We start from the raw sequence: 14,853 nt of genomic DNA on the forward strand, positions 1-14,853 counted from the left end.
CACCCTGACTGTGAAGGAGTTTTTCCTGGTATTAAGCCTGAAGTGGCCTTCCAGAAGTTTATATCCATTGAGGGTGCCCTAGTGAACAGTTGTTCACTAAGCTCCTGATGCACTCCTCTGATATAGCGGTAAGCCACTATCAAGTCCCCTCTCAACCTTCTCCTCTTTAGGCTAAAGAGGCCCAGGTCCCTCAGCCTTTCCTCGTGTGGCTTGCCTTGCAAGGCACTGATCATATGGGTGGCTTTTTTCTGGACCCTGTAAAGTTTTTCCACGTCCTTACTGAAGTGCGGCACCCGGAACAGGATGCAGTACTCAAAATGTGGTCTCACCAGTGCTGAGTCGAGCAGGAGTATCACTTTCTTAGTTTTGCATGAGATGCATCAGTTGATGCATGCCAGTGTGTTGTTTGCCTTCCTGACCACTGCTTCACACTGATGGCTCATATTCATACAATGGTTAATCATTAGCCCTAGGTCCCTTTCGGCCATGGTTCAAGTCAAGCTGTCACCACCAAGCCTATATGTATGTTGCAGGTTGTTTGCTCCCAGATGGAACACCTTACACTTGGAAGTGTTAAGCTTCATCTGGTTCCGGTCTGCCCAACTCTTGAGCCTGTTCAGGTCTGCCTGTAGCTGCAACCTACCATCTGGCATGACCACACTACCCCATAACTTGGTGTTGTCTGCAAACTTGGCCAGCAAACTTTTCCATCCCCCATCCAAATCATTGATAAAGATGTTGAAAAGCACTGGTCCAAGCACAGATCCCTGAGGAACACACTGGCCACTTCATGCCAGGACAACCCAGCTCTGTTCATGAGAACTCTCTGGGTCCTACCATGTAGCCAGTTTCCCACCCACTGAACTGTAAAGCAGTTGACCCCACAATCTTCCAGTTTTCCCACAAGGATATCATGGGATACTGGATCAAAAGCCTTTGGGAAGTCTAGGTATATAAAATCTACCATGTGTCCAGGTGGCGAGAGACCTGATTGTAAAAGGAGATGAGATTGGTAAGACACGACCTACCCGCGACAAAGCCATGCTGGCTGGCATTCCGAATCTTGCCTACTGTGAGTGCATTGAACATACATTCTTTAATAAGCTTTTCCAGGATTTTCCCTGGGGTGGAGGTTAGGCTGACTGGCTTATAGTTGCCCGGGTCCTCCCTCTTCGCCTTCTTGAAGATGGGCACAATGTTGGCCCTCTTCCAGTCATCAGGGATTTCCCTGGTACATCACAAATTCTGAAAGAGCTTTGCCAGGGGTTCCGTGATGACCTCAGTCAGCTCCTGCAACACTCTTGGATGGAGTCTATCTGGTCCTGCTGACTTATAAATGTCAAGCTTTTGTAACTGGTATTGTATCCACAGTGGAGAGGCTGTCAGTCGTGGCATGTCCCCTATGAGCCTTATCTTGCTTGACATTCCTCATGGTCTGGTGAAATATCGAAGCAAAGTGGGCATTCAGGAGTTCAGGGGAACACTTAGAGGCTTACCTGGGGAGGATCTGAGAGGGAGCCCTGGGAAAGCTGAGCACCGGAGCTTGCGGGATTCAGTATGTGTAGTCCAGTGAAAGGACTACACATGCAGTTTTACCTTCACTTCCACTTTGTTTATGAGCACCCTGAGAGGGTTTTTGTTTCCTTGTTTGCAAGCAGTGTTTTGAGCTTGAAGGCCCCATTTTATTTGCATTATTTTCTGGACGTTAACTGAGGGCATGCCAGAGGCCTGGGAGAACTGGGGCAACCCAGACCCAGAGAAGGATCTTGGCTCGGGGTATTTGGGAACCCTTAGAGACTTACGTGGGGAGGACCCAGGAAGTAAGGGGATCCCACACTTCTACCTTTGAAGTATATCAATGTTTATGTTGTTTCCTTTTTTCTCAACAAAATTACCTTTGATACTCAGGGATCAGGTGTCTTGACAGCAACAGTATAACCTACAGTCACCTCACAGGAGACCGGAAACAAGATGTGGGGGGGACCCATAATAGCACTGCTGAACCCTCCTTTTTGTTATAATACCAAAGACATGGCAGGTGAGTTGGAGGTGGTCCCCTCCTAGGGTGCTCATGGATAGCCCCTGCTGGAGCACAGGCTCCATCACACAAAGACATTTCTACTTGACCAGCTGTGGATGGGTAAGTGGTCACTCAGACTGGAGAGCCAAAAGGAGCCAGGCATGATGCTGCCCACTTCATTCTGTTATGTGTCATTGGCTACAAAAACAGGCACATCTTAAAGTGGATCTTTGAAGTGCTTTATGTCAGATTCCTAAAATGATATTTAGAAATCTAGAGGGCAGAAGAGTCACAGAAACTGATAATACTCAGTGACTTCAAAGTTCACATGGGTGACAATTGTTGAGGCAGCACAGTATTTCAGGGGCACCAGGATGATGAAAGAGTTATCTGAGATGGTTGCTTGCTCAATTTATTTTGAGACAAACTCGTTATCCAGGGCTTATTCTGGAATTACGTTCTTTTCCTGATTTTAACATTATCTCCCTCCATTTCAGGTTTAATATTGTTTATATTTACAGATCATAGGATTAATATAACTTTTCTGGTTAGCAAGAATTCTGTGGTTAATTCCCAGCATATTTTTAAAAAATACATCCTTTCAGGGCATAAACCTATGACTGATCATACAATTTTAAATACTTTTCAAAATAGCTTGAGTTCACTTGTAAATGCTAACCATTATATTAAAATAGTAATATTTCTGCAGCATTACTAGCTTACCAGAAACTTAATTGTATTTACCTTGAAACATGTTCTATGGCATCCTGGAAGAACACTAGTTTTGTCTCCTTAGCATTTGTTATGTTGTAATCATCCAGATAGTCTTGCAAAACTGTTACAATCTTTTCCATGTTAGTCAGATCTTCATATATCCGATCAGCTTTATCTGCCCCAAACTAAATGGAAATCATATGCAGAGAATAAGATAGATGATATCCAAATGAGAGGACACTTAAATATGCAAATAGATTAGTACTGAAATTCCTGCAATTTGGTAGCTGAGATACTCAAACTGGTCATACAAAATGTAGATGTTTCATGAACGTAGGTGCCTAATCAGTTTTGTGGTCACTGACGTGAGGGGATTTTGGATCATTTTTTGCTATATAAATGCCTAAATCCTGTTTAATTAACAACTGTGGATCTGGCCATCAAGTGCTGAGCACACAGCAGTTCAACAAGTTAACGGGAAATTCAGCAAGTTTTTCTGAGTTTTTCTCCATTTTAATTGTATTCAACAGTTCATGAAAACAATATCCACCCTCCTCCACATCTTTAAAATTTGGGGTTAAAATAACCAGCTGGGTTGGTCTAATCCCATTTTTAATCTGTTTCATACCTCAGTTCCTGCCAAATCACTCTTACCAATACCTCAAAGAATTACTCTATTTTTGCTCTCTCCTATTCTGGCTTTTTAAAGCTTGGTTTTCACCTGAATGGCACATGAATTCTTTCCTACTCAGCTAGCTTCAAAGGAGATTTTTCCTGAGGCTCAGTACAAAAGATTTCTTTACAAGGCATCAGTTACCACTTGCAGAAATGAGTAAAAGCAAAATAAAAAGTTATCCCCATGCAAAGAAAATAGGGATGCAAAGTAAACATGTACTTTCTGTGAAAGACCCATATCCCTAGTGGCCCATACACTGAATATTTTTGTTACTATTTACATTTGTCCCTTTTATTCTCTAATCTAGCTAATTGAATGCTTCAATCTCTCCCTGGCATAATCTCTTTGCTAAATACCATTAGCTTTTAAAAATACGCTTTAAAGATTTAGCTTGTCTTTAGTGTGCATGAACTGTATTAGTGACAGCTTCCTTTTCTATCAATTCTACATAGACTCTAAAGATCAGAATTCTATCTGAAATCTCTTTCTTCCGCTGGTACAGCGATTTTTTTGAGAGAGAGTAATTACTCTCCCTTAGTAATGGTTAGTGCATTCTGTAAAGGGAAATAGTTGTTGAAACCAATTATCTTGACCTCTCTCTGGTCCTGATTTATTCTGAAGGGAATAAGCCTCCAAACAAGAACCAAAATGATATCAGCCAAGTGTTCCATAATTAGGATCACTTACTTTCACTTATCTCCTGTTTGGAAGTCACTGGTCACTAGTGATAGAAGCTCAAAAAGCATTAGCTTCCCTCACTAAAAACAGATGAGCTACTCTATCCAATTTTCAGGTAGATTATTCACCTCCTCCTAATACAAGGACCGTTTCTGGCACTCCACATACAGCTTTGTCTATTTACATCTATACTCAAGTTCCCTGAAAAGTCTTCCACAGGGAGGACAACAGTGTGAAATTTCATTTTGGTGAAGGTATTTTACAAAATGTGAAAGAATCATTTTTCTTCTAAATATAACGGAGTGTCATGTTCAGTTGGATGCAACCCCCCTCCTCCCCCCCCTTCAAAACCCTCCATTCACTTTTGTGGTATTGTCTTTAATTATGCCAAGAGTGAAATAGACCTGTACAATTTGGATTAATTTAATAATAAAATTAATATTAATATTATAATTAATTTATAATACAATTATATCACAGTTTGCCCAAGGCTAACAAACCCTGACATTATATTCAACAAAGCAAATTAAAACCATAATGTAACATTCTACGAAAAATTAGATTTATGAAATACTTACTTTAAGAAAGTCCCCGAATATGATTGGTTTGTTTAAAAAGTATTCTGGGTCAACTGGGATTCCAAAATGTTTGCCTACAAATTAAAATCCTAGGTTAGTTATATTTTTGTCTCATATATTTTAATGCATAATACAATAGAAAATGGAATAAACAGATCCCCTTACTGGCCATTTCAGATAGTATGGAATGAAAGTACTGTTTGTCTTCACTGTTAATGAGGCGGTCATGGAAGATTCTTTGACATTCATGGGAAAAGAGTCTGAAGACTTGCATTTCGTCTCTGACTGAGCCAGGATCACACTGAAGAATGCCTGTGTGCAAAATATGTGGACAACAGTTTCACCGGTGTAACATATTCTATAGTTATTTTTAACAATATCAAAATAAATTATTAAAAAGGCCTGTGTAGAGAATCCCCAGGGTCAGTGACAAAGGTGTTTAGTAGCTGTTGGGGGTGCACAGTGCCCCAAGAGGGTCAAATGAGAAATCTGAAAAAAACAGATTGGTGTATATGAAGTATACCTCTCAGGGAGAAAATACAGAGGTATGGAGGTGATTGCAGAAAAAAGAAAAGAAGTAATTACATTGTACGACATCTCTCTTAACACAAGAACTACACATAAAAACATGAAGTAATGACTCTCCTATTATATATGCAGGAACAGAGCTCCAGACTGAGATATGGTGGCACAGAACTCATAACTTGGAAAAATGTCACCTATGTGAGAGAGATCAGAAGAGGAAAAATTCGAGGTAATGTTAAGTGTATTGATTCTCATTGTTATTAATTCCAACATTATTGTATGTCAGTAGCCAGCAACTTTTTTAGGCTGCAGGCTAGAGTGACCCATTTCAGGTCAGAAGCAGGCAAGGGATTGGCACCAGAACACAGCTGCTGCCGTTGCTTTTCCCTGTAGCAGCATGGAGAAGATGCCAGTAGCTGGCACTTTTCCCCACAGTGGCAGGGAAAAGCAACTGTTGCTGAAGCACATTAAACTGCCAAATGCAACTGAGGCTCCATGTCCACAGGCCAGATCCAACCTGTGGGCTGTAGTTGCAGACCGCTATTGTATGCAGATAGAAACCACCAAAGTTTTTTTTAACTGTTTCATACTAACAAGTGTACTATAACAAATATTCACAATGCTCATATAATAGCTTTAAAAATACGTATTCTGTATAACTGCTGAGCTGAAATATGAAGAGACTAAAATACCCTGAACATAAAATTTGTCACAAGGATCAAACAGCTCATCAAATATCCAGCCACCAGTATTGGTAAATGTCAGAGGTTTCAGAGGACATTTAACCCCCCCACAAATAAACCACACCCAATATGTAATATTGGACATAGAAAAATAGTTTTCTTCTTCACTTCAATAAACAATCATATTATGCCATGAAGCATGAGATTTGATTACTTTTATTGGCTTAGCTTGGATAGCTACAATTATCATCTGTAGTAATTAACCTGTTCTGCCATGGAATTGCACTATAACTGATGAGCCCCTTCAGCTATGAATTCTACAGGCTGGCCGTATGTTGAACTTATTATCAGTTATAAATGTACAACCCTTCAGTTTCTTTGAGAATTGTAAGTGTCCACTCATTCTTTGATTATGGGACTGAAGAACTCCTCATCCTTTACTCTGCTTTTCTGGGCAGCTTTGTTAAATTGCCTCCAGCTTTCCTCTTTTGGAAGCTAAATAATCACTTGTACAGTATGCAAATTGTATCATACTTTTAAGAGCATTTGTTCTGCTCCTCTGGGTCATTTTATGTTCTATTATTCATCTTTAAAAATGGAATTATAAAGTGATGTTTAGAACAAAACACAGAGATCAAGAGAGGGAAAGGAACACAAAAGATAACTATTTCCACACTTCCAGCAAGCTCTGGATGCATACATCCTCAAGCAGGTCTGGACATGGTATGGCTAACTCTCTAGGGTCTCAAGTTCAAATACAGATATGTACTGCAAACATGAGTGAGAAAATGGGAGTCATATCTGGAGGTATTATATCTGGCTTGAAATAATCAAGGTTAATATGGATCTAGAGTCCCCAACCACAGGGAAATTCCAGAAGGCCAAAGACATGTGGGCATATCTACATGAGATATTTACTGCAGTTGCCTAATTAGCTCCACAGTAAATATCTCAGAGACTACACATGCAGTGCTATTAGGATGGAGTAAACTAATTAACTCTGCCACAGGTTAGTACTTGTAAACACTATGTAACTCCTATGGCAGAGTTTTTTACTCCTCAGCCACACACATGTAGATGTTGACGGGGCTGGCTGGGGCACAAAAGTGGTTAAATAAGAGGGCTGCCTGACTGCTAGGGGTTTTCAGGGGATGGGTGATGTGTGGCAGGATCATTTTCACTTTTCTGTTCTCACCTTCTCTTCTAAATGTGAGTTCAATAAGCTTTGACGGTCTGCAACTGACCAAAATCTCCAGTGTGCTCACCTGACATAGGATGGTCAGGGAATGTGTAGGGGAGGAGCATTTGGACCCACACTTTTGGGTTCCCAGAGGCTAAGTGGAGTTTGATGAAGGTTTGTGGTTAAGTAAGGAGTGAGGATATATCTGACTGCTAGAAAGATAGCTTTTATTGAACAGACAGTACATGGGAGCTTACTGATTAAAAAAAACAAAAAAGGAAGCAGTGGAACTCCAGCTGCCAGTTGTAGCAGGGGTGGAGAGAATGACGCAGTATGGGATGCCTGGACACATCATGGAACACTTGGTGTCTACATGTAACACTGACTAGTACTCTGTGAACTGTTTCAAAAGAGTACATGATTTTCCAGATATAGTTTGAACAGCTCCTGTTGAACAGCTCCTGGTAGCTTTAAACCAGTTTCACAGACTTTTAAGTTTAAACTGCATTTAAACCACTCTAGGTGTGACATGTGGCCATACCCCTAGTTGCTTGTTTGCTATGCTCGCTGAGCTGCTACAGAGACACTTCAATGATTGCTATTCACCTTGGGGCATAGGAAGGGAACTACTCTAACCTAACAACATTGACTGAAGGCCCTTCTGCCCCTTTTCACCATCAGTAACTGAGTACATTTAATATGAGTCAAACAGAGGCAAAATACTTACTGTATTTATTTTATGCTAATATGAGCTTCCCCCTGATTTAAAAAAGCCCTTCTTCATAGAACCAAGTATGGGGAGGTGGGGGGAAGGGGGCAGCTGCTGTGGCTCAGGCTCCAACCCCTACCTAGGGTCAGGGCCACAGCCAAGCTGGACAAATTTATAAATGTTCCATGTATTAAATCTAATTACTTGGGGGGTCATCTTAAGGTCAGGGTCCTCTTAGACTCAAGTAAATAAAGTAGTACAAACTTACACAGGTTCCACACTTAATTCATCTACCTCACTTGGAAATGATGAGTTGGGTTTCCCTGGTGCTTACATAGCACTACCCCACATCTGCCTTTCACACAGTAGCAGGATCTGCTTTCTTCAAATTGTGAATAATGAAGGAAATTATGAGCTGCACCTAGCAGAAGAAAATAACTGCAAGGACCAGTCATCCATTGCAAATCATGTACTTTGTTCTAAAAAATCTAATAGGGGGAAGGAACTCCTGGAGATGTAATGCTGAAATCAGAAAAAATACAGAGTTTTCAGAGCCCTCATTGGAGGCACAGGTCAACAGCCCCTGAAAATATAATGTATAAGAATTAGAAAAAAACAACTTGTTAAAAACAAACATATTTTACCTTGCACACACTTTGACAAGTCACGTAAATTAAATACATAATGGGATTTAGCCGGTGTTGGGAGAAGATCAATGCTCATTCTCTGATAGATTTCAACAGCAGCATCCACTATGTTTGTTGCATTCTGCTTTACTGCTTGAGAGAAATCTGCCAAAAAGCCCTTTAAGATCGCCTATACCCAGGACAACAACAACAAAATAAAACAGTGTAAAACAAAATATAAAGGTAGTTTCCTTTCACTTTAAATCAACAAGAATACAGAAGCTTAATTTTTCTTCAGATGAGCTCTGATTCCTTTCTGTAATAGTGTCACACATACGGCCTGTGGGCTCCTAGAAGAGCTGGGAATTTAGGGGTATGCCAACAGGGGCAGGGCCCACACCAAAATCCAGGGACAGAACCTGGTTGGGGACATGTGTCATTAGCAGGGGAGAATTTAATTAACACCTGCAGCTCCATGATGTGGCTCATCCCACTGCCACATGCTGCCACCTCCAGGTCCAGACCCATGCTGGGATGCCACATGAGTTCAACATGCCTGATTTAAAGGAATTTTGCTGAACATTTATCCTAAAGAAAACCTATTCAGAATTGCAAACAAAGAATAGTAAAGATAATGTATTTTTTAAGTTCAGAACTTTAAATGGGGAGTACCTAAAATCCATCTTAGATGCCTATAAATGTCACTAAAGATTTCCCAAATGCTGAGCATTCCACACTGACTCAATGTAAGTATGTGCAGGAGGATAACATGAGTAGCTGGAGTGCTTTGTGCTCTTCTCCACTGCAGAACCACAAAAAGCAGCCATAAGTTAAACAGCCTCAGGGACTGCACTAAGTTATTTTTGTGTCTGCACCAACAGCAAGGACAGCCCAGAATGAGCCAGGAATAAAGGAGAAAGCCACTTTTACTTCCTCCCTGCACCTGACCTCAAGCAAGAAAACCAAACCACCCAGTCAGTCAGATGCGACTGAAAAGAGAATACTCTGGTTTAACCAAAGAAAGTTCAAGCACATTCAAAATTTGTAAGAGACATCTGATACATATAAATATACAGAACTGTAAAACCTGGTTGCCAAAACTAAGCTAAAAGATTAATAGTTTAATCCAAATCAATAGAAAAAGGTCCACCCTTTGGTGGCTTCAAGCCTGTACCCATTATTCAGGTCTGGCCAATTTCCATGAGACTGTTATTTCTTGTGTGAACAAGGGATTGCAGCACCAGACCTGTGCTATGGGAAAATCCTGTTTTGAGGTTACTTCCAGTGATCTGGGAGAAAATGATACAATACATATCAATATTGTGCCATCCTTATTTTTGCTTAACTACAAGGGGTAGCTATTGAATCAGAGAACAATTTTTAGCCAATTAATGTAGTGTTTCCAGAAACTAAGGTGGGGAGGAAGGAAATATTAAAGATTACATTTAAATAAAAATATACTAAACAAAATTGGAATAAAAACAATTAGGTTAAAGGCTAATATTTTTAAACATACTCTTCTTGTGCCTATAGGCTTGATCCAACATCCTTTGAAAGCAATGGAAAGTCTCCCCTTGACTTCTAAAGCCTTTCAATTCACCTTAAGAATTTTCATAAGTTAAAAAAGTGGCATATTTTACTAAGAACTTGTTTAATATTGGACCAGATTGTGGCATGACACAATGCACAGATGAATTTGTTTTCTGTTCCTTATGGCCACACAGAAGTTGTTACTGACCTGAAAAATTTGTTTAAGACTATGCTCTGAGGGTGTTGGAAGGCACAGCATGGCGAAATGTCTTATGAACCGTGGTGTTACAGGATTACGACCACCGCCAGGAGGTGCGCAGGCTGATGCAATTGTTACATCCTGTGGAGGAAATTGTGTTCAACTTGTATCACAAAAAATACTTAGCAATTTGTTTAATCATGCAAAACACCATTGATTAAACATTAGAACCCAGACCTTTATTAAGCTACTCAGAGAGAGAAGTAAGGCTGGAAGGGATTCCAGGGGATCATCTAGTCCAACCAGGGGTCAAACTTGTGACCTTGATACTACTGACACCACCTCTAAACAACTGATCTAAACAGCTGCTTTTAAGGAAGTGTGATTTCTTCTTTGGCCTTTTTTTAATGTCATTAAAAATAATTAATTTATAAAAGCCCTAAATGCACGCTAGCCATGGGTTACTCAACCTCTTACCTGCAAAGTCATAACATCTGGCCCTGTGGGGCTCCCCACAGGTTGGAAATTTGGCAGAGGAGAGCATATAGCAGAATCAAGGCCAAGCCACCCCCTATGTGTCCAGATTGGCCAGGCTGTTCCCGCCCCCACCTGCAAACCCAGATCAGGATTGCTCCACCCCACCCTACCTCCCCACATGTATCCAGACTGAGACTGGGACCAGGACCAGGACCAGGACCAAGCTAATTCTCCTCCCCACAACTTCCAGATCAGGTCTGCCCTGCCCAAACCCACCCCAAGCATCTAGGCTGGAACTAGAACCAGGTTGCTCCCCACACCTTCCCAACATGTCCAGATGGGGGATGCTCTTCCCTGACCCTTCCCTGGGCCGAGGGATCAAGGTGAGGCTGTGCAAGCTCCTGAAGCCAGATTGGGCCCATTGACTGGATCTGGCCCATGGAGGCCCACCTGGCCTGCAGGGCACAAAGGTTGGGCACAGAACAGACATGGTCAGTGCTGGACAGCTCAGTACCTTTTTTCTTTATCCCAAGCCCCATGTTTTGTCTCAGGCACAATCAGATACTGGAGCCAAATTAGCTATTAGTGAATTTTCCCATCTAATAGCTATTCTATTTTCTAATTTTTAATAATGGACTGTACTCCCCTTTCAACAAACAAGGAGTTTTGGGAGGCATTCTGTGGCAGAATGACTTCTGATACTCCTTTGGTACAACAACATCCATACAACAACCCCATCTACAGGGTGTTGCTAAATGCTTGTCAAATCCTTTGTAGTATGTATGTGTGGAATGTTACTGGAGCCAAATTTGAAATCCTTTAGGAGGTTTACACTGTGAGAAAAGAGGCGATCTCTTTCTGAATGACACAGGAAGAGTTTTGTTAAGCTTGCCCACAATATTTTGTGAACCAGCCTTCTGCTGCCATTCTGAGAAGTACTTGGAGGTTGGATGATGAGACTGATGTATTAAACAACTGAGCTGATAATCACACTGAAGAGTTGACTTTAGTCTATTAAAAATTACAATGTTATTGGTGCCTTATGGATTTTAAGCATGAGTTTTTGGTAATATATTTACTGGACCCACTGTATAATTAGGAAAAATGTTGGACAGCTTTCAGGCACAGAAAACTATGTAGTTGGTCTAATAAAAGCTATGAGCAATAAAACCTGGCTTCTCACATATTCTCTAGACCAACACTGGTAAACAACTCTCCAACTCAATCACAAAGTTTTTAGGTGTTTTTTCTCAATGATTCAATCTTTACCATGATATGTTTTTGATTGTGTGTAGAGCAGCAGATGCTAGGTTTCAAGGAGACTCCGTCACTAAAATGTTAGGAGTGGGTAGCTGCTGAGGCAGAAAGAGAACTGAGATGAGAAAGGGAGAGTAACAGAGGTTCCCTGGTAACTCTTTCCTGTGGTTCCAACTCAGGAATCAGAAGGTTCTCTTTAAACCCAAATTAATTTTAAACTTTCACTCCTCCTCTAGGCACAGAATGTAATTGTCTGGTTGAAGCAGAAGGCTAGAAAACCAGGGCTACTTCCTGCCACTCCAGCCTTACCACTGTGTCACAAGGTAGGAAACCACTTATTTTCTGTATGTCCTCATTACTGATCTCATTACTGACCTCAGAAAGCCTTTTGTGAGGCTTCATTAATATATATAAAAACAAAATTAACTATATGACACTTTTAAACTGTATATAATACTTCGAACATGACAATAAAGTAAAAGAATATTTAAGTTGAAAAGTGAAGCATTTAAAACTTAAAAAGGCCTAGCTGAAGCAACCCTTAAAATTTAATCCCACTTCCTCATAGCTGCATGACTATACAGTCTTTTGTAGTACGACCACACACTGTCATTTCTGTAGGAGGCTTGTCTGACGCAGGGCAGAGTGCCTGGTTAGGCATGAAAGGAGCAGTAAAACAGAACACATGCTATGCCAAGAAAGAATCCCTGCACACTAAATTTCCCAGTGAGCTTTGTCTAATGTTGAAAAGCAGAAGTTAAACAGAAAGTCTTATATCATGTTCCTATAACCTCTGATCTTGCTGCGCTGCACTGCCAAAGGTTTACAAAGAGGCCAAATATGCTCTGAGAACTAAGGACCCCCCAGGAGTTGGGGAGGGTTTGGAAAGTGTAGGGCCACTATACAAACATAGGGGTTGTGCCAGGTACAGGAGGGGGTGACTACAGAGCAGTCCTCTGGTGACAACCAGTTTGGAGAGCAGCAGTCCCTCTAATCTACTCCTAGGACCAAAGCCCTTGCAGAATATGCCCCATAATCATGGAACTGCCACTTCCTCTTAGGAGTCTGCCTCATCCTCTTTTGAAAGTGACAGACAAAGAAAACAATGTCTGCTATAACACTTACTGTTCATTTAGTATTTAATATTCATTTAGTATTTAGCACATCAAAAGACAGCCTGCAGTTGCAAAAACATCCCCAGGCCCAACAGTCAATTTCTGGCAGCAGGGAATTCTAAAGCAGCAAATTGCTTTGCTGTAGCTGGAGGCACAGGAGCATACACTGTACTGCAAGTCAGGAAAAGAGACAGACCTACTGGCTAATATCAAAACTGCCAGTTGGGTAAGAAGGTTACATCCAGAAACAAACACCTACACATAAACCTTCAAGAAGAAAAGCTTGCTGCCATGTTTCCTGTGCTGAGAGAAGCTTGTAAAACTAGGAGGTCCATGCGTACTTTACACTCTTCTAAACGTGACTCCTCTGGGGAACAGTGAGAAAAGACGAGGGGAAAACTATATTTGAAAACCAATAAGTGATGTTTAGAAGTAACAAAAGTTGCAGTGTATTAAGAATAAACAAACAACCCAAAGAAATGTATCAAATTCACAGCATTTAAAAACTGGAATGACCTGTATTTCTTTCCAAAATAGTTTGTCTCTGTCGTAGAAACCCCCAAAGTCCAGGTACTGACGAAGGAGCTCAATAGGAGGCTGAGACCCATAACGATCCAATTTAGGCATGTTTAGGTCATCCACAAAAATAACAACTCGTTTGTGTCCTGGTGCACCTAGGAAATGAAAATAATTCAATTAATAAGCATATAAAACAGTGCTAGTACTTTCCATTTATAAAATTAAAATTAGAGGTATGAAAATCAACAATTAGACTTCTTACACTTAAGAGACTAGCTGGGTCCCAAATGGACAACACTAAGAACTCTAGCTTTATTCTGCAGTGAAATAATGTTAATACTTCATGCACTTAATTCACATGTAAGCATCCGCTATACCCTGTAACTGCACTGGAATCTATAACCTGAACTCAGAGACAGTACTTTGTCTCATATATATAACACTTGGCAGGGTTTGCCATTATGCAGAAGTACCTTTTCTGGATCAGTTTGTGTATTTAAGCATAATTGTGACAAAGTTGATATTTGAGCTGTGGATGATTACACCTGGAAACTGAAAGGCAGTCTGTTGTGGAGTGGGAAAGTCTCTAATTGTGGTTATTGCACAGCTTTAGAAAAAAGGAAGAGAATTGAGGTCACCATGGATACTGCTATTGAGGTCCTTCACTTTTATTGATTATGTCAAATTGTAATTTGATAAAATTTAACCCTTAAGGGCATCTATACATGTGCTCCAGTATGAAAAGGGTTCTGAGAACCACTCTAATTTAAGCACCCTCAGTATCACAGGTACTCAGCCACCTACGCTTCAAAATGGTGGCAGGGGCACTTGAACTAAAGCTTGTTTGACAAGCTTTAGTTCAACCGCCCACACCACCATTTTGAAGCACAAGGATTCTGAATAGATGTGATGCGGAGGCTGCTGGAGCGTGTTAATTAATGTGCTCCAAGCAGACTCCATTTATTGAGTCTGCTCTGACGTGTGCTAATTAGTACACATTGGAGCATATGTCTGGCGTGTGTATAGGGGCTCTAAGTTTTTAGTATGGAAATGTTACATGTATTATTCAATAAGCTGTTTGTAAATAGTAACTCTTATATTTAAGGCAGGGCAGAATAGACCCTAGGGTGGTGGTCCAGCTTACCTTTAACCTTTTCTTTTTGAAGGCACTTAATATGGGAGCATCCATGCATTAAAGGGTGTTAAATGGTGCTAAATACCCTCTAAGCATCTTAAAGTTATGCCACTTTGGGCAATGGTTATCTTTGAGAGGTTTTACCTAGCTCAAGCTAGGGTATCATTAGTCAGTTCCAAGAAGATAGAGCAACCAATGTGCACAGCGTCCCAGGATGCATGGCTACTAGCCC

General features: G+C 40.8%; 1 protein-coding gene across 1 annotated transcript in view; it reads right to left on the bottom strand.

Annotated features, from left to right (window-relative positions):
- The window catches only part of DNAH6 (dynein axonemal heavy chain 6), a 204,400-nt gene extending 190,546 nt beyond the window's left edge, over positions 1-13,854 (bottom strand). The window contains exons 1-7 of the mRNA XM_019518206.1: positions 13,845-13,854; positions 13,484-13,641; positions 10,128-10,259; positions 8,408-8,579; positions 4,832-4,978; positions 4,667-4,740; positions 2,765-2,919 (exon numbers count right to left, since the gene is read on the bottom strand). Of these exons, the coding sequence (XP_019373751.1) occupies positions 2,765-2,919; positions 4,667-4,740; positions 4,832-4,978; positions 8,408-8,579; positions 10,128-10,259; positions 13,484-13,641; positions 13,845-13,854 (848 nt within the window). The remainder of the gene's footprint in view (positions 1-2,764; positions 2,920-4,666; positions 4,741-4,831; positions 4,979-8,407; positions 8,580-10,127; positions 10,260-13,483; positions 13,642-13,844) is intronic.
- Positions 13,855-14,853: the final 999 nt, after the last annotated feature.

This window comes from Gavialis gangeticus, unplaced genomic scaffold (assembly GCF_001723915.1).
Source record: "Gavialis gangeticus isolate Ggan-Ray unplaced genomic scaffold, GavGan_comp1, whole genome shotgun sequence".
Taxonomy (NCBI): domain Eukaryota; kingdom Metazoa; phylum Chordata; order Crocodylia; family Gavialidae; genus Gavialis; species Gavialis gangeticus.